Source organism: Esox lucius, chromosome 22 (assembly GCF_011004845.1).
Source record: "Esox lucius isolate fEsoLuc1 chromosome 22, fEsoLuc1.pri, whole genome shotgun sequence".
NCBI lineage: Eukaryota > Metazoa > Chordata > Actinopteri > Esociformes > Esocidae > Esox > Esox lucius.
In genome coordinates, this window is record NC_047590.1 from 2,031,031 (window position 1) to 2,051,166 (window position 20,136).

At 42.1% G+C, this 20,136-nt stretch overlaps 3 protein-coding genes across 6 annotated transcripts; 1 reads left to right on the plus strand and 2 right to left on the minus strand.

The window, feature by feature from the left end:
- The first annotated feature begins 92 nt into the window (after nt 1-92).
- On the plus strand, nt 93-3,115 carry si:ch73-41e3.7 (uncharacterized protein LOC572312 homolog). Of its 3 annotated transcripts, XM_010886819.3 has the most exons (3): nt 93-1,108; nt 1,354-2,140; nt 2,213-3,115. In XM_010886819.3, the coding sequence occupies exons 2-3, from the start codon at nt 1,359-1,361 to the stop codon at nt 2,421-2,423; spliced, it is 993 nt and encodes a 330-aa protein (XP_010885121.1). In that variant the 5' UTR covers nt 93-1,108; nt 1,354-1,358; the 3' UTR covers nt 2,424-3,115. The 3 variants fall into 3 exon arrangements, with proteins under 3 accessions (XP_010885121.1, XP_019897627.1, XP_019897628.1); XM_020042068.2 differs by having other exon boundaries at nt 1,354-3,115; XM_020042069.2 differs by having other exon boundaries at nt 1,358-3,115.
- Nucleotides 3,116-3,594: 479 nt separating this feature from the next.
- txnl4b (thioredoxin-like 4B) lies at nt 3,595-4,722 on the minus strand. Of its 2 annotated transcripts, none has more exons than XM_020042070.2 (3): nt 4,487-4,722; nt 4,220-4,299; nt 3,595-3,979 (listed from the first exon to the last, which is right to left on the minus strand). In XM_020042070.2, exons 1-3 carry the CDS (start codon nt 4,616-4,618, stop codon nt 3,814-3,816), a joined length of 378 nt encoding a protein of 125 aa, XP_019897629.1. In that variant the 5' UTR covers nt 4,619-4,722; the 3' UTR covers nt 3,595-3,813. The 2 variants fall into 2 exon arrangements, with proteins under 2 accessions (XP_019897629.1, XP_010885120.1); XM_010886818.4 differs by having other exon boundaries at nt 4,148-4,299; nt 4,487-4,705.
- A 331-nt stretch (nt 4,723-5,053) lies between these two features.
- pros1 (protein S) lies at nt 5,054-20,075 on the minus strand. The gene is made up of 14 exons (XM_034289753.1): nt 18,140-20,075; nt 17,367-17,524; nt 16,717-16,741; nt 16,109-16,195; nt 13,793-13,915; nt 13,279-13,410; nt 12,036-12,161; nt 11,686-11,929; nt 10,809-11,010; nt 10,473-10,637; nt 10,041-10,212; nt 9,570-9,706; nt 6,143-6,362; nt 5,054-5,767 (listed from the first exon to the last, which is right to left on the minus strand). The coding sequence occupies exons 1-14, from the start codon at nt 18,351-18,353 to the stop codon at nt 5,574-5,576; spliced, it is 2,199 nt and encodes a 732-aa protein (XP_034145644.1). The 5' UTR covers nt 18,354-20,075; the 3' UTR covers nt 5,054-5,573.
- Nucleotides 20,076-20,136: the final 61 nt, after the last annotated feature.

A 20,136-nucleotide genomic window follows, 5' to 3' on the forward strand; every position in this document is an offset into this window, starting at 1 on the left:
ACAAATATTCGTAATCCTATAGTTCCTCTTAACGCATCACTGAAAAAGTATACGAAACGGGAGATAACTTTGGCAGCGCACTTCATAAATCGAATTAACCATGTTTTTTCTTACTTATTTATGTCTGTTAAACTGTACCAGCTAGAGGCATATTCCCCTGCTCTCTGAACTCCTTTTTTGAGTCCAAACTTTACCAATCGTATTGGGCATAGTTAGGCAGTTCAAAATGTGACTGCGCTTCAGCGGTTTTTCTTTTATGTCAGTCATTTACGGGCACTCAATTAGCCATGTCAGATAGCAATGTTTTGACCCAGCTGAAAGAGGCCCACCTGGGGCAGGAACCTGGGGTAGTTGAACAAGGGGGTCTCACAAACGCCTGGCAGGTTAACCTCTCAGAATAATGGTCATAAAACTAATTGATAGGTACGGGTTCCTTTAAGTGTCATCCACCTTTACATTATCTGTTCTCACAGCATCCAGGCAGTACTGTAGGTTTTTACTTAACTGTAATTCATTCATTGTTAATCAGATTTAACTGAATATAATGATCGTTGTGTGGACATACTATCCTGTGATGTAGCCTAGTGCGCACTATCCGTGTTGACAGTGATAAGGGCAGATTAATTTAGACCAAATGTGCGTTTAAAGTAAAATAATCTGTTAAAGCAATACGTTTTTGAGAATAGATTGCAAAGTTCAAGAACATCTCGTTGACAGTGATAAGGGCAGATTCATTAGACCACATGTACGTTTAAAGTAAAATAATTTGTATAGTTAAAGCAAGACGTTTTTGAGTATATATTGCGAAGTACAAGAACATCTCGTGGATGACTGTCGCGCAGGTTGTTTCCATTCGCGCGCCATGGAACGGCACGCGCACCTTGAACCTGCAGATTGGATGGGGGCTGGGTTGCTACATCGTCCAATTCGTTTGTAGCTTGTAGCATCTGTCAAAGGACAACCCTGGTGCTTATTCATTCGAGAGCAGAGTCAGATTTATCACATTTGCTCATACACTACGTTTCAAACAATACTTCGCATCTTGGACAATCTAACTGATCGCCATAAAGCAGCACTAATTTATCTCGGACACCAGAACACTTTTAAGGTAAGTTTTGGTGAAGAGGCTTGCTATTTTTAGCCATGCTGATGAAGATTAGAAGCTCTATCCAAGGACTCCTGGTCTGAGTTTGGATAATTAAAATGTAAAACTGCCTATGGTCATTTTGTAATATGATCTTTGGCTTGAGTAGGCAACATATAGCCTGAATTTGCATGCTCATATGGGATAAAGCATTATCAGATCTTGACTACTTCTGCTCTAACCTGGCTAAACATAATGTCTGCTTTTAGCCAGGATGGAAGTAATGGTGGACACTGCTGAGACCCAGGACCAGGCCGTCTCCATTGAGTCTCCTCTAGTGTTCCCTTATCGCTTCACATCAGACGGGCGCCTGCGTCACCAGGTCACCCAGGAGCCCTTCGTGTTCAGGTTCCAGCGAGGCCGCGACCCGGAAGACACCCAGAGAGAGGACCAGGCGCTGTGTCTCCACATCACCCAGCATGTCCACTCCATCCTGGAGGAGCAGCTCCACCTTTTTAGGCTCTACCTCCCTCCTCCACCAGTCCTCCAACAAGGGGACCATAGGGCCAACCTCAGACCCCACCAAGGAGCCCCCTGCCTGGGGTATGTGTACCTGAGCACCAGGGCCCTGGAGAGTCCAGCCACCCTGGTGGTTCTTGTCCAGGACCGGGGCACAGTGCACTGTGGGCTATGGAGCTGGAGAGCTGCAGCCAGCGAGGGCCTTGAGAAGGGCAGCATGATCCCCTATGTCCGGAAAGCCCTGGAAGATGGGTGCTCAGTGCTACTGATGAACCCCAACCAGGGTGGTGTCGGGGAGATGCCGGAGGATCATGCGCAACATGTGTGGGACGTGATCGTGTCTCGCTGTAGCTCCAGCCGCGTGGTCATGGTGGCGCACGGCTATGGAGGCCTTGTGTTTGTGGACCTGCTGTGCCGACGCCCACAGGAAGTGGTAAAGCAGGTGTGGGCGGTGGCCTTCCTGGACTCCTCCCACAGCCTGTGGCATCAGCCGTTGGACGCGATGGGACGGGAGTGGCTGAGGACACACTCCAGGAGGTGGGGCCGGCACGCTGTCACGGCGAGTCGTTCAGAACGTGTTCTCTTTTACATTCCGTGTCTTGTTTCCAGGTGGGTGTTGAGCTCCAAGCCCCTGAACCAGCCGGTGGGGTCGTTAAAGGCGGGGTGCCTACAGATGTCAGCAGGCACACAGAGACACGAGGCAGCCCCCTCTGTCTGCATGGAGTCAGTGTTCAAGTTCTTCTCCAAGATGCTCAGTCCCAAACCAACCAGCGCCTTCAACATTGTGACTCGCAGCAGGAGTAGCTTGGGGCATGTCTGACCAGGCCTTTCTGACAGGGGATTGGGGTCCTAGCATGGAGGACACAGGGCAGATTCACTCCCTCCTTGTTCTTGGTTGATTTGTTGAAGTCTGAAATGCGGAATTCCCCTGACCAGCTGTCCTGGTCATAATTGGACATAACTTAGAAATTAAAAGGGGAAGGCAGAACACACTTGACCCTTAATGGAAAGAGTTTGACGCCACTGATCTTGTGGTTGATCTTGCAGTTTCACTTTGTGTGTGCGGCCTTACGCAGCATATCAGTCTGTGGTCATACAGAGAAACCCAGGGTAAGAACAGGGAACCACTTAATAATGCAAGTACCCACATCCAGGGGTCATTGATGCACTAAATAATGAAAAACCACAGCAGACAGTTTATCACCGTATTTAGATAACTGGAGCTGCAGAACCACCAGAGATGAAGGGAAGCGGTGGAGGGGAAGACCTGTTGGCCATGTCAAACGTCACCATGTGTTGAACTGTAGAACAATGTGGTTGAGGTATTTGGGGAAACAGTACAGTACACAATGTAAGTCAAGTGGCTGGATGTATGTGGACCTCCCAACATGAGAAATATGTGCAGCACTGCCAATGGCCTTTTTCATTTGAAAATGTGGACACATTTATTAGAGGTTTAGCTTTGCCATATGTACATTATATAGGCAACCACAGTGTAAACTAACTGTACATGTAGCTTATTAAAAAAAATAAACATCCATTGTTCATATCATACATCAGTTAGTAGGTCTTGATTCTATTTCCATAGGAAATATCTAATTACACAATTTCACCGGCTGAACAGCCAGTACAACTCTGGTGAATTTATTCCGCAAAACAAATGTTTTAGTTGCTGAACTTTTAATGCTAATTGCTCCCAGATCATTGCTGTAAATAAGAAAGTGTTCTTAGCATAGGTACCTGGTAAAATACCAAGAAGTAGGTCTCTGACTGTTTTGTCAAAAATAAAAACAATGGAGCAGCAACAAACCTTAATTTGTGCAACACAAACTATATAAAAAAAACATTTTGCAACTAACAGGTTCAGTCTGGCAGAATTAATACACCATAAGGATTTCTGTCTGAAAACTCTTTGTAATAAAAAGCAAAAAGGAAACTGAATTTGTTTTACAGAAACTGTTGTTTGCAAAATGTTCAATTTGCACAAGAAATAATGGAACAAACAAATTCATTTATTGGAATTCTCAAGACATACCACTAGAGTTCTGTGGTTGTGATGTCTAAAGCAACAAATAATCACATCAATACCAGAACAGTCTCTCAAAGTGAGTGTGTCCTCTCAGTAATATGTCCACCAATCAGTCTGCCTTATTGAGACCCCCCATTTGTTCAAATGCCACTAGATCCTGTGGTTGAGCAGCTGTGATCCGTTAGATCCCGTGGTAGAGCAGGTCGTACTTGGGGATGTTCTGAGGGTCAATGGGACTCTGTACAATCATCTTCCCCCTCATAGCTCCTCTGTAGATCACCTCGATCAGGTCCATGAAGTCCTGCTTCGTTTTAAAGCTGCCCACAAACTTGGTGTGGTCTGGAGACCTGAATGGAGAAAAGAAAAACGAATAATTCAGTCTTCCATGAGTGATTATCCATGGAAGGGAAGGGTATGCTTCATACTGTATATCTAAACTGGTTTTCAAGTCCCTTCCATAAGGTTCACTGGAATGTCCCACTCACCGACCACGACAAAACACAAAGCAGACTCACCCATAATCCACCTTCATATGCTGTCCGTTGAAGAAGAACACGGTAGAAGGGATGTAGCTTATGTCAAAATACCTGGTGTAGACTGGAGCCGAGTCCACGTCCACGATGTAGATGGACGCCATATTACTCAGATCGTGGGAGGTTTTTGATAGCTGTTAAAATAAATAAAATATTAGGTAGGAGTTAGCGCAAATGTTTCAAAGCACATGCACATTTTCGGTTTATGTAAAGTTTTGACGGGCGAAAGCTCATTAATCTGTCGCTAGATCTAGCAGCTACAGCTAAACCATGCACAGGGCTAGCACCCAGAGTTAGCTAACCACTGTACTAGCTACTTACAATCTCATCAAGCTGTAAACAGACCGAGTCTTCATCTCTTCCAAACCGAAGAACCAATACCTTTTCAGCAACAGTCTTTATTACTTCGTCTATATCCTTTTTGCATGATAATTTGGGCAAAAACAAACTCATGTTCTAAGTTTGCTAGCTAGATGCGTTTACCAGTTTGATAATCGGAAATGGCACGCACCGTCATGTTGTTCAACACTATTAAACGTCCCCGAAAAATTGACATTTCCTAAATTGCTAATATGCGTATAATAGAATCTTAAAATGTTTCTACGCATCTTAAAAAATGCGTAAAATCTTAAAACGCTTCTTTCAGAACGAATAACCGTAACCATACTATTCACCAAATGCCCAAACCGAAATGAAGCAATGCCTAGCATGTTAATATTTTTAAGTGTTCAAGTTCTCACTGAGGTCGAAATAAAACTCAGAAATTGTGAAAATAAAAAAATGCTATTTTGTAGAATAAAAGGTAATTTATGTAATTTCAACTAGTTCAGGTGAGGTGAAATTTTTGCCAACTTTGGGAACTTGTAATGGACCAGCACGCTAGATACATTCTCAGTGCCAAAGCCACCTTTATTGAAGTAAACACACACGAACCACTCAATCCATAAAAAAAAAAAAAAACAACTACATTTAACTTATATATTAAAGTGAGTTTGTTTTATATACACGATGAAACCTGAAATCTTGAGTTGTCATTAGAGAGGAGAGATGGGGGACAGAGAGGACAATAGATACACATAGGGAAAAAATGCTGTATTAAAGCCAGGATGTGGTAGATACATTTCTTGGTAGATAAAGATCAATGTTTTCATAACCAAACAATTCTTCAACTGAACAGGCCGAAGACCTTATAAAGACGTAATAAACAGCTGTGAGACAAAGGTATCCAATTAAGAAAGAGTATGTATAACAAAGAATGCACAAAATAAAATCAACAGAGTCGTGACCGCATTGCACAAGTCCACCAAATTATTGGGAACCCTGGTTCCCAATAATTTGTTATTAGGTCATATACAGTGTTTGGCCTTGGGGCTGAGACATTTAGTGACAGGTTGACTTTGCTGTGAGGTCAGTTCCTGTATGGTGACTGGTAGGGTTTGTTGTTCTTCGTGTCAGGGGGGGAGACAGGGGGGCAGGAGTGGGACTTGATGCTGTTATGTTTACTGACGGCCTCGTCGAAGTCCAACAGCTGACCGTTGATGGTGATGTCCATACAGCCGTGATAGAAGGCCGACACTGGGGTGGAGGACAACGGGATGCCATCTGGAGGGAGGGGAGGAGGACGGAGAGAAAAGGGGGATGGAGAGGTGGTGAGACGGAGGTGTGGAATGGGGGAGAGACAAAAAGAGGAAGGAGATAGTTGAGGGAAAAGCATAGATAGTTGAGGGTGTAAGAAAAATGTAAAGCAGGACAGGTGAAATACTTAAATGACACTAACTTGGACATCAAAGATAATTTCTCAGTCAGACTACATTATTGATTTAGATGGCAACAGGTTATCAACACCGCAGTTCTCCAAAACATGCCTTAACAGGATGCATCATCTAGTTAGTTATTAGTTGTTGTTTTTTAGCTAGTAGCTGGTTATTTAGTTACTAGTCATTTGTTTAGTAACTAGACAGATGGCTGACTGCTGACCTGGCAATCCTCCGATGTATGTCCTGATGGGCTGCATCATGGTGCTGTTGAGTTGGCCCAGGGCCCCATCAGGGAGGCTGTATGCGGAGGTGGAGGAGTTGGCTCTTAACTCCACTGTGGTTGGGGTGACCGTCAGCGCCACAGCCAGTCGCTCTGGGTAACACAACATCAACGTCTGGAGAGTCGCCACGGATACACCATCCAGGAACACCTGCAGGTCCTGGAGACAAGGGGAAGAGGTGGGAGTTAGAGCATATATATGTGTCTGTGTGTTTCTCAGGTTCTGTATGTACAGACAGACTCAAATATTGGAACCATTCATTTTATTATTATTTTTTTTTATTAAACCTTTATTTAACCAGGATAGGCTCATAGAGATTAAAAATTTACATTTTTCCAAGAGCGTCCTGGCCAAGAATAGGCGTAAAATCAAATGTTTCAGAATACAATACAACAAATACAAGTACAAGTATAATCAATACAACCATAAGACAATTACACCATTATTCTGCAGATGTTGACAGAACAAAATTAATAACATTAACAAGTAAAGGAATCAAATTCCAAGTCCATCATCAATTATTTTAGAATGCTAAGAGAGACAGGATCTTGTAGTTTAAAACAATTTTGAGAGGTGTTCCAAGCTGATGGAGAAGAGTACATGGCACATAATTTGTTCTGACCGTTGGCACAGTAAGTAACATAACATCTTGTGAGTGGAGACAGTATTCACCAAATTTTTAATGGATAAATGAACATAAATATAAGGGCAATAAACCCAATATGTCTTTGTAAACTAAGGTATCCCAGTGGCTAAGACCACGGGATGCTAGTGAAGACCATCCAACTCCAGCATATAAAGGGCAGTGGTGTGTAAGTGCCTGACAATTTAAGATAAATCTCAATGCTCCATGATAAAGGGTGTCAACAGATCTCAAACACTGAGCAGAGGCATTCATTTATAAAATATCACCACAGTCCAGTATAGGCATAAAGGCTCCTAAAATAAGCTTTTTTCTGGCTTTAGAAGAGAAACAAGCCTTGTTCCTAAAATAAAATCCCAACTTCAACTTAAGTTTTTTTGCAAGTTGAAGTATATGCAGTTTGATGGACAAATCATCGTCAATTAAAATTCCAAGATATTTATATGAAGTTACTGTCTCAATCACATTACCCTGGTAGGTAGTAATACATGGACGATTTAGAGGTTTCTTTTTTGTTTTAGAGAAAAACATTTGTTTGGTTTTGTCCACATTGAGAACAAGTTTCAACTGACACAAGGTATGTTGAACAGCATTAAAAGCAGTTTGTAAATGTTGAAAAGCTTTCTCTAAGGTCAAAGCCCAACAATAAATAACAGTTTCATCTGCATAAAAGTGGAGTTCAGCATTTTTCATCTTCGGGCCCTCAGACGGCACTGCATCACATACAGGAATGATACTGTAATGTAAGTCACAACATGGGCTCAGGAATACTTCCAGAAAACATTGTCGGTGAACACAATCCACCGTGACATTCGCCGTTGCCGGCTAAAACTCTATAGGTCAAAAAAGAAGCCGTATCTAAACAGGATCCAGAAGCGCAGGTGTTTTCTCTGGGCCAAGGATCATTTAAAATGGACTGTGGCAAAGTGGAAAAGTGTTCTGTGGAAGTTCATTTTGGAAAACTGGGACGCCATGTCATCCGGACTAAAGAGGACAAGAACAACCCAAGTTGTTATCAGCGCTCAGTTCAGAAGCCTGCATCTCTGATGGTATGGGGTTGCATGAGTGCGTGTGGCATGTGCAGCCTACACATCTGGAAAGGCACCATCATATCCAAGTTCTAGAACAACATATGCTCCCATCCAGACATCGTCTCTTTCAGGGAATACCTTGCATTTTCCAACATGACAATGCCAGACCACATACTGCATCAATTACAATGTCATGGCTGTATAGAAGAAGGATCCGGGTACTGAAATGGCCAGCCTGCAGTCCAGATCTTTCACCCATAGAAAACATTTGGCGCATCATAAAGAGGAAGGTGTGACAAAGAAGACCTAAGACAGTTGAGCAACTAGAAGCCTGTAATAGACAAGAATGGGACAACATTCCTATTCATAAACTTGAGCAACTTGTCTCCTCATTCCCCAGAAGTTTGCAGTCTGTTATAAAAAGAGGGGATGCCACACAGTGGTAAACATGGCCTTGTCCCAACTTTCCATGAAATTTAAATCAACTTATTTCCCCCTTAAAGTGATACATTTCCTCAGTTTAAACATTTGATATGTCATCTATGTTGTATTCTGAATAAAATATTGAAATTTGAAACTTCCACATCATTGCATTCCGTTTTTATTCACAATTGTACAGTGTCCCAAATTATTTGGAATCGGGTTTGTAAAAACTCCTTTAACTGTTCACTAACAAGGGTTTCAAAGATTTTAGCGAAGGGTGACAGCTTCGAAATTGGCCTAAAGTTGTTTAAAAGAGAGAGATCACCCCCTTTAAGCAATGGTAAAACAAATGCTGACTTCAATATCTCTGGTATTTCATTACATTCAATATGTGTCTATGTGTCAATGGTTCAGCTATAAAATCAGCTGCCAACTTCAGAAAGCAGGGATCAAGTAGATCAGGACCTGCAGGTTTGTTTATTATTTTTTTTAGATCTAGTGACTTCAGGGCTTTCAGGATTTCCTGGACTGAAAACTGAAAATCTGACCAGATATCACAGGTTCCTCAATACAATGTAGATCAGAAACAGTAGTTGAATCAAACAATTTACCAGATGATACAAAATGTTTGTTAAAACAATTTAGCATTAGGGTTTTGTCATAGACAGCAATCGAATCCTTCATAATGCATGATGGCAGCTCATTAGCAGAAATGAACTTAATAGTTTTCCAAAACCTCTTAGGGTAATTTAGGTTTTCAGTAATTACTGATAAAAAAAATACTCAGATTCATGGAATTGAGAAAAAGTGAATGTAAAAAAACAATTCACACTAACACTGAGTCATATTTCAAACATTAGAGGGTAAAGGTGTATACCTTTATTTCAACACAAAACATTTCAATGAGTAGTATGTAGTATTTATCTAAAAAATATAGATTGTCACCCGTAAGGAATAATTAAAGGGTTAGTGTAGAATCCTGCCTCATATGTTAAAAGACTAAATGTATACAATAACACAACTTGTGTCCTCAGTCCTCTTCCGGCAGAACCTGTTTTACTGAATTAAATCGTACTGCTCAAACAAATATTTTGTGTTTGAGAAATTATTGTGTCGAAAGGACAGGTCTCCCTTTCGTGTCTAAGCACTAAATGTGTTTTTTTGCATTCACTTTAGCACAATTTCATGAAGGGTGCCAATACTTCTTGAGTTAACTTCATGTGTGATAGTGTGTATGTGTGTTAGTCTCATGGTTGTGGTTGAACTCACAGCATCGTCGGTTCCTTGTGTAACCACGGACACAGACAGGGGGACGGTATCATTGGCGACCAACGCAAAGAGAACCCCGGTACTGCTGGATGGACGGATGTTCATCTCCAGATCCACCCTCCAGGTGTCAGACTCACCTACACACACACACACACACACACACACACACACACACACACACACACACACACAGTATGACACTGAACCCAAATTCACAATCATTAAGACCATACTGTTATGGTAGAATCCTCCATTGATGGGGGGTATTAAAGTGTACACTACTTACTAGAGCCAACATTAAAGTGAGCTGGTATAGTGTACACTACTTACTTTAGTAGTCTATATTGAAGTGAGCCAGTACGGTGTACACTACATACTGTAGTAGTCTATGATGAAGTGAGCCACTATAGTGTGCACTACTCACTGTAGTAGTCTATATTGAAGTGAGCCAGTATAGTGTGCACTACTTACTGTAGTAGTCTATATTGAAGTGAGCCAGGCCATTTCCAGTGAAGTAGGTTCCTCTCTCAACATTTACAAAGCAGTGTTTGCTCTCCTTCTCTTGGATGACCTCCTTCACTCCGGATGCCCCCTGGTTCATCAGGTTCCAGCCCCGGATGCAGCCGTCCAAACGAGGGTTAATCTAGGAAGACATTTACAATTCATTTAAGCCATTTAGCAGATGGTCTTACCAACAGTAAATTTTAAAAAAGTCATATGTTTTGAGGATTTTTTGTACTGAGATTAGGCTGTGGTTATCATGGTAAGGAATGATGTGGTTGTATTGTGGTTGTTTTTCTGTTTGTGTAATGATGTGGTTGTGTTGTCGTTGTTGTGTGATTGTGGTGACACAGTTGTGTTGTTGTTGTGTTAGGCCGGTTCAGTGGCGGGCAGGCTTGTCACCGGTTTGATGAGGCTGTCCGTGTGGTTGGGAAGACCAGCGATGTAAACCTTGGTGTCCATCTTCCTGTCAACATAACTGAAGAGACTGTCTGGAATGTTGATACTCATCACCGCCTCCTTGCTGATCTTAACGCTAATACTGGACTCCAGTTCATCTACCGAAATCTACACCCCAAACACAAAATTACACCACAACAACAACAACAACAATATTACACAATAACAACATTAAACATTACACAGCCAATACAACTTAACGCAACAGCAGCAACTACAGTATTACCCAACAGCACCAATCCAAAACCACAACATTACAGACACCCAGCCGTCTCTCACCACGTGCCACTGCCCATCATTGATGGCCTTGCCTCCACTGGTCACCTTCAGGGAGTGCTGGTTCTTGAACTGGACCTCGATGCGTCCTCCCCTGAGCCCCAACATGAACCACGCTGGGCCAGAACTTAAGTCACTGTAGGACTCCGCGTACAGGACCACCCCCTCGGGGTCGAACGTACGGAAGTCGAACTCTGCAGCAAACCTGCAACAAAAAAACAGGACCCAACAGCAAGGTTAGGGTACAACGACTTCCATGGACCCAATAGCCAGGTAAGGGTACAGAGAGGTCCATGGACCCAGTCGCCAGGTTAGGGTACAGGGACATCCATGGACCCAGTAGCAAGTTTAGGGTACAGGGACATCCATGGACCCAGTAGCCAGGTTAGGGTACAGAGAGGTCCATGGACCCAGTAGCCAGGTTAGAGTACAGGGACATCCATGGACCCAGTAGCAGGTTTAGGGTACTGGGAGGTCCATGGAACAGGACCAGTATTGTGTTTGAATGTTTGAATGTGTGTCCAGTAGGTACTGCTCTGTTTCAGCTCTGTGTAGAGAAGTAAACACCCAATGAAAATCTCCCGTTTAAAGGTTTAGGTTCCATTAAATCCAACTCCAGTAACGTTGTTGATTTTTCTTTTACATTTTTGTTTGTGAAAATCTAGCTACATGTTGAACATAAAGTGACATGAGATTTAAAGCCAGTCACTGGACCATTGTTAGCTGAAGACTAATGCTACTTGGACTGTCTATCCGTAACTGTGAAACCCAAACCCAAGGCCTTCACAGTGGAAGAATCCTCCTTGATGCCATTTGTGTTTTCAAATGAAAGCATTGAGAAAATGTCTGAGCGTGCAAGGACGCATTTATGAGTCCTCACCTGGTGTTGTCAGTCTGTAGTCTGTAGCGGAGGTAAATGACAGGTCCACCTGTGAACTGTTCTCCCAGGTACAGCATCTCAGGGTGTTTGTAGTCGTACAGCTGGACACACACTGGGACCCTCTCACAGGCGTGCAGGTCCTCAGCCAGCCGCAGGCCCCGCCGCCCGTTGCAGTGGCACGAGTAGCTACCTGGCGTGTTCACACACTCGCCGGCGCACACGTTCCACTCACACTCGTCCACGTCTGCACAGGGACAAGGGCATGGGTCAGACAGAGGTCGGAGGTCACAACCACTTAGCCTCAGCTATGGTCACTTTGATGCTCGATTCACACGGCAGCGGTGTCTCACCAGAACAGGAGTGCGAGGTGAAGTTGTACTTAAATCCTAGGAGACATTGGCACTCATACTTGCCCGGGGTGTTGACACACTTTGCGGTTTCACAGACACTGGGGTACAGCAGACACTCGTTGATGTCTGGAGCAGGGGGACAGATAAATACACCAAACATCTAACTGGACAACATTAATGCGAATTGGTATTATGGAGATGAAAGATTCAAGTCAGAAAACATACGCTCCAAAACGTCATCATTAGAGGTATGACCCCGCAAAAATCTGAAATCTGAAAGCGTCTCATTTCATGTTACACCATTAATTGATCCATAAAGATATTTTATATTCACTTCAAATATGTTTGTCAACATATTCGCGTCAATTCCCTCGGCAAAAATGTTTGCCTAAATATAGGTGAACATATTAATAAAATTCACCTTGTCCTATAGATATTTACAGTTACCAAAATGCTGAGGTGGTGTAAGCCTATACGAAAAACACCTTTTTGGAAGTGGATCTATCTGTGGTAGAACAAATGAATGGTGGAGTAAAGAAAATAGACTTTTTAAGTTTTGCCGCAAGTATTTATGGGGATTATGCCTACAGTGCCCTTCACTAATATTGGCACCCATAGTAATTATGAATGGCCTGTCAGAAAAATGTATTTGCTGTTTATCCTCTTTCATTCCAAATATTCACAAAAAGCGAACATTTAATTGGAGTAAAATGATTGAAAAAAGCAAAATAAATAAGAATACATAAATATTTTTATTTATTTACATGTGAGCCTCAATTATTGTCACCCCTAGAAATTGTTATGTGAAAAATCTAACCAAAGTATATTCTAGTTCACTTGAGTGATAACAATTAAGTGGTAAGCCATGACATCCTGTTTCACTGGGGTATAAATATGAGGTGACACAGGCCAAATCCATCACTGGAGATGTTGACAATTGGTCTGGAAGAGGACTCCTGCCTATACTACGATCAGACACCTCATACATAACCACACGTTTTTTAGGAGAGTTTCCATAAAAATACCTAAAACCTGACCTAAACCAAACAGAATGTGGGGTGAGCTAAAGAGGAGAGTCCACAAGCGTGGACCTCGGAATCTGAAGGAACTGGAAATATTTTTATAGGTGAAGGGTTTCTGTTGAACCTATGGTCGACAGTGTCTGTTACCTGTACAGTGACCCTACAGTATGACAGTGTCTGTTACCTGTGCAGTGACCCTACAGTATGACAGTGTCAGTTACCTGTGCAGTGCATCTGGTCGTTGCTGCTGTACCTGTACCCATCCTCACACAAACAGCGGAAGCTCCCGGGATTGTTGTGACACCCCTGGTTACAGCCAGCAGGGTACTCTGGGTCCAGACACTCATCTATGTCTGTTCCATTAAACAATAACATAATTATTTTATTATAACATGAAGGTTGGTTATGCAGAGATAATTTACTATCACTGGTTAGAACTGTGAATCAAGGAAGCAACAGCAAATTTACTGGCCAAGCCTTTAAGGTTTCAATAAAAAAAGCCATCAGGGCGTATGGAGACCAGCGATGTAAGCGCTTCAGCTGTCCTCTGCTGTGATGCACCTAAGACCCAAAACCCAGTATTAACACCCACTATTAACACTGAGTATTAATACCCAGTATTAACACACGGTATAAACACCCAGTATTAAACCAGGGCAGAGAAGGAACTAAACATTTACTTGCAGTGAATTCTAATCATGAGTGGATACGTTCTTCAACCTTTCTGTTCCTCACCTTCCTCACAGCGTACGCCCTTCCAGCCCGGTTTACACTGACAGGTGAAGGAGCCGTGTCCATCAATGCAGCGCTCATAACCCTCCTTGTAACACGGCAACGGATGACACTGGTTGCTGATCCCTGCAGAATAAATAGATAATGTACATTTAACATACATGCAATGTGCATTTGATATGCAATGTACTGCAACGCAACATTTACATTTAACAAACAACATATTTAACATACATGTAACATAAAATGTACATTTAACATCCTTGTAACATACACTTGACATACATTCAGCATGCACACAACATATTTAACATACAAGTAACATATATGTAACATATACAATGCATATGTAACATACATGTAGCATACATGCAACACACAATTCTACATTTAACATAAATGTAACATAAAATACAGTATATTTAACATACAAAATAAACAATATTTCAAATTTTACATGTAATATCTAAGGCTGTCAGGAAGTAAAAACACCCCCGGTAAAAATTTTTTTAATATTTGGACATATGGATATTTGTCAACACAAATATAAATGTATTGAATAAATCAACACTGACAACAGACACTCTGCAACACCGTCCCCAACCCACATCAAGAAGAATGATGCATTTACCTATATATATGAAATGTGGGAAGCTGCTTAAAATGTAACTAAAAACAGAATGCAATGATGTGCGAATCATTTAAACCCTATATTCAATAGAGAATAGTGTCAAGACAACATATTAAATGTTGAAACTGAGAATACAGTTCTGGGGAAAAAAACGTATTTCCTTTCCAAAAAAGTTGAAAAGGAAGGTTTTGAGTGTAGCTGTATATGCCCACTTTGAATTTGACGCCAGCAACACATCTCAAAAAAGTTGTGAAATGCTAAAAAACTAAACCTGGTGGAATATCACACAACTAATTAGGTCAATTGGCAACAGGTCAGTAACATGATTGGGTATTAAAATATCATTCCAGAGAGGATGAGTCTGTCAGAAGTGAGGATGGGGAGGGGTTCACCCCTCTGTGAAAGACTGCATGGGCAAATAGTGCAAAAATGTAAGAATAACGTTTCACTATGTAAAATGTCAAACAGTTTGGGGATCTCGTCATCTACAGCACATAATATCATTAAAAGATTCAGAGAATCCAGAGAAATCTCTTTATGCCAGGGACAAGGCCGAAAATCAATATTGGATGGCTGTGATCTTCGGACCCTCAGGCAGCAGCGCATTAACAAAAAGACACATTTCTGTATTGGACATCACTGCATGGGCTCAGGAACACTTCTGAAACACTGTTTGTGAACACAGTACATTGCTTCATCCACAAATGCAAGTAAAAATTCTACCAGGCGAAGAGGAAACCATATTTAAACAAGATCAAACCACCTTCTCTGGGCCTGAGATCATTTAAGATAGACTGAGGCAAAGTGGAAAACTGTCCTGTGGTCTGACAAATCAAAATGTTCATTATTTCTGGGAATCATGAACACTGCTTTCTCTGGACTAAAGAGGGACCATCCGGATTGTTATCAGCGCACAGTTAAAAAGCCAGCATCCGTGCACATCTGTGAAGACACCATTAATCAGTGGGCTTATTTCAGCAAGACAATGCCAAACCACCTTCTGCACATATTACAACAACATGGTTCTGTAGTAAGAGTCTGGGTGCTAAACTGGTCTGCCTCCAGTCCAGACCTTTCACCCATTGAAAACATCTGGCGCATTATGAAACGAAAAATACAACCAATGTGCCCCCGAACTGTTGAGCAGCTGAAATCCTGTGTCAAGCAAGAATGGGACTACATTTTACTTTCAGATCTACAGCAATTGGTCTCCTCAGTTCCCACACAGAGTGTTGTTAAAAGAAGAGGTGATGCAACACAGTGGTAAACACGCCCCAGTCAAATCTTTTTGACTATGTTGCTGGCATCAAATTCTAAATGGGCATGTATTTTTCCAAAAACAATAACATTTCTCAGTTTCAACATTTGATATGTTGTCTTTGTACTATTTTAAAATAAATACAGGGATAAATGATTTGCACATAATTGCATTCTGTTTTTCTTTGCATTTTACACAGCGTCACAACTGTTTTGGAAACAGGGTTGTACGTGATCAATATCTCTAGGTGCCCACACGTTTTCGTGATTCTGATGGAGGTATTTTGTTTGTAAAATATTGCTCACAGCTTATGCTGCAGAAAGACCAGAAAGAACCTTTAGAATAATGACTTAAAATAGCAGCTGTACCTTCAGGGGTAAATCCATGTAACTCCATCCTTACCTACGCCCGTGACCACACCCAAACCCACCTTTAACACAGGACCTGAGGTCAGAAGGAATGTTGGTGATCCCAGAGTCGTGGTTGTTAATGCCGACACGGTGTGAACCCAGACACGCTGCAACACACGTTAACATGTTCAGGTTCTTTAAAGCATCAGACACGCTGCAACACACATGTTAACATGTTCAGGTTCTTTAAAGCATCAGACACGCTGCAACACACACGTTAACATGTTCAGGTTCTTTAAAGCATCAGACACGCTGCAACACACGTTAACATGTTCAGGTTCTTTAAAGCATCAGACACGCTGCAACACACACGTTAACATGTTCAGGTTCTTTAAAGCATCAGACACGCTGCAACACACGTTAACATGTCCAGGTTCTTTAAAGCATCAGACACGCTGCAACACACACGTTAACATGTTCAGGTTCTTTAAAGCATCAGACACACTGTAACACACGTTAACATGTTCAGGTTCTTCAAAGCATCAGACACGTTGCAGAACCGTGGAGGTGGAGAAGATCACGGTCAGATGTCACAGTGGACGTTACATCATAGACAGCATGAATGGGCATAAGATGCCAGCTCCAAACATCCCTCAGTTCACATTCAATTGGAATATTTGAAACTTACCGACATATCTGGGATAGAAGTATTCCTATGGAAGGAAAGAGAACACACTGATTAGCGAAGTACAGAGGAATGCGTTTTCCTATTGGCTAGCAGCCTATCTGCAGCTAAGGGGTCGTAATTAGAAGACATTTTTAATGGGCTAGTTTGTTTTTTGGCCAGCGGGCCTGTCAAGCTTGTTCATTGTGAGGACAATGTAACCTGGCGTGACTCAAGAGAAGAAATGGGCCAGTGTGTTAGAAATGCCAGGTCTGTTTTCAGTTCCCAGTCCGCCCTGGTCATAATCCTGCTCCGACCCACACAGGTCAGACTTCAGCTACGTCAACACGAGAAACCTCACTAAATAAACAAACACATGAGGGGGTTCACTGACCTGAGTCTGTCTCTGACACACACACACACACACACACACACAAACACACACCAACATTCACACTGAATTTGTAACATGAGTTGTTCAGAGAACTTGCTCCTCGGATGTTGACCCATTTGTACTTTTTGGCTAGCCTGCCTACCAGTCCACACCAACCCACTAACGTTTATTGGTATTGAGAGACAAGGCATCATTCTGACATGACCTTAAAAAGACTATCCTGTCCCCTGGTTGCTCCACACACAGACACTTTGTAACCAGTGTGACCCCAGTCACTCACCGTCTCTGGGTTGTTCTCGAAGATCTCTCGGGCCTCCTCCTTATTGCACAGCTCTTCGATGCACTCCCTCTCCAGGTTCCCCTTCTTGCTCTCCTCGAACATAGAATTGGCCCTGCGCTGTCTGTTTAGAAACTGTGAAGCTCTGCTCCTAGTAAGGACTGGACAGGGGGCAGACGACGAGTGAAACTTGTTTATTGAAGAGTTGGTACAGGGTTATTCCCTATGAGGACAATATGGCCTAACTACTGTTATGTGTGTATGACATTGCTATGATGAAACTGCCATTCTGTGAACAAGATGTGAACAGAGTGTCTCATATATGCAGGTACTTTGTTTATTTCCCATGTTTAATTCGTGACTTATTTAGAAACGCCGTAGAATTACGGGATTACCAGCAGGCTGTTTCAACAGGCCGTTGTTCTTATTTGCGTGGCATTACTACCACGTGGTCTATTTAAATCACAACTTTTGCAAGAAATCTCCAGGTTCCTCAGAAGGCTCCGACAGGCAAAATCTCGGTTGGTCAGCTGTTGCATGTGTGCAGGCTAGTGTCGACAAGCACCGCTTGAAACTGGCTTGGAACTTGGATTTGGCTCATGAAAGTTGCATTTATGAGAGAAAGTCACCGTTATATTCGTTGGAATATAAATAAACAACAAAAACACCCATACATTCCTCAACTACTGAATAACGAAACACACAGTGTTAATTTTCCTAGCATTGCCGACATGACCAATAGGCAATAGTTCTGTATACATAAAACGTTCACTTACATTGATGAGCATCGCAGAGCGTCATGAGTAAGACTAGACAAACAATAGATTCTCCCAATGCCGATTTCTTTCTCCACATAGTAAAGCCGTTCCTCTGAAATAAGCGGTTGGCCCGGGGGTTAGCTCCAATCGGGTTTGCTGAGCTCTGTGAGAAAAGTTTATTCTCCCGGAAAGCGTTTTCCCTGTTCGCTGGAGGGAGCTGGGACTGTGCCATGTACGCGTAGAGGAAAGGGAGGGGGTGTAGCTTCTCATCTCAGATCACCACACACTCTGCATACATTGCGGCCTCTTTAGCAGTGCTGGAACATCGGGTTGCAGCCAGTATTTGAACCACCGGACTGTCTCTCTTCGAGTAAATGCAGAAGCTCAACCAGAAGATAGGACACAAAACCTGCACGTCATTATCACGCATAAACCTCCCAGCATCTTTTACCAAAGGCAAACAAAAATACTCCTAAATACTTTTTTCCCCCTTAAAAGTGTGGTACCGGATCTCCACAACTAGTCTATAAGTGCTTCTATTCTTACATTTATGAGTTATTCATCGCAAAGCGATGTATTGTTTCTGGATCTAAAAGGGGCAGCCTGGAGGTAAGTATTTTAGGGATAACTGATATTCACCCACTGATACTTAAAGAATTACTTATACATGAGCTTATTGTGACTGCTGTGCCAAGATGATTGCAAAATATTGACTAGTTTAACAATGTTTGTAAGTAATAAATGTAAACAAATATAGTTTTGATGTCATGAACAGTCCTCTGACAACGTGTTTGTATTCATATTGCCTTCATTTCTTTATCTGAAGAAAAAACAAATTTAAACAACATTTTCACCAACCATTCATTCAATTGTTCTGTACACAAATATGACAGGTTTCTTCGTAACACTCTTTATATATTTATATATAAAATACACTGTTCTCCCTTAAAAGGTGTCCATTAGATGAGGAATGTAGAATTGGTTATTTCTAGGCGATTGGATTGGTAACAAATTAATTAGCTGACCTATGTGGGTGTGATTATTGCATACCAAAAGGAATACATGTTAATTTATTGATCATAATTTCATTATGTGATCAGTCATTATTGCATAAATCACATCCTGTGTGCCTTTTTGAGGATGGAGGTTGTTTCTCCAGTGTCCCTCTATCTCCAATTAAAACCAACATCCTTCAATGGAACACATTATTGAGATAAAGAAATAAATACAATGGGGTGGATGACAGACATGGCTTACAATCAAACAAGGTTTTCTTTTTCTTCACGATAAAAGATGCAGAACTCAACACAACCCTGTAGAGACGTGGGGGGGGGTATTTACAACACAACCTAAAACAACAACCTTTAAGACACACTCACTCATGCCTTAACTATGAACTTACAATCTCCTTCTCAGTCTCTCTTTCTCACACATAAACACACAATCACTTTCATGGACCATACACACACACACACACACACACACACACACACACACACATGGTAGATCAGGTTCACACGCAAGAAAAACTTTTTTTTTTCTTCAACTGTGGAAAGTAAAGAGCATTCTGTACAACAATATGACATTCAGAAGAATAGAAAACACAGTCCTTAATGTTGAGGAGGTTCAAACATCAAAACGTAGAAAGATACAAAAGACAAATTTTGCGGCATTGGCAATATCGCATCTGTTCACCAAATACAGTAGCGGTTTGGAGATGTAGAAAGGTCAATTATTCACACAGATGACCGGGTTCTTCTACAGAGGTCAAATGAGGTGAAAGGAAAGAACAACAGGTGCATAAACAGAGATGGAGAGGTGAAGAAACAGTGACTGACACTGTGTGGGAGCCTGTATGTGACAGACCCCACCGGGCCTACAGACAGTGAGAGGCTCCAGCTAGCCCCGCCCAGCTAGCCCCGCCCAGCTAGCCCCACCCAGCTAGCCCCACCCAGCTAGCCCCACCCAGCTAGCCACACCCAGCTAGCCCCACCCAGCTAGCTACACCCAGCTAG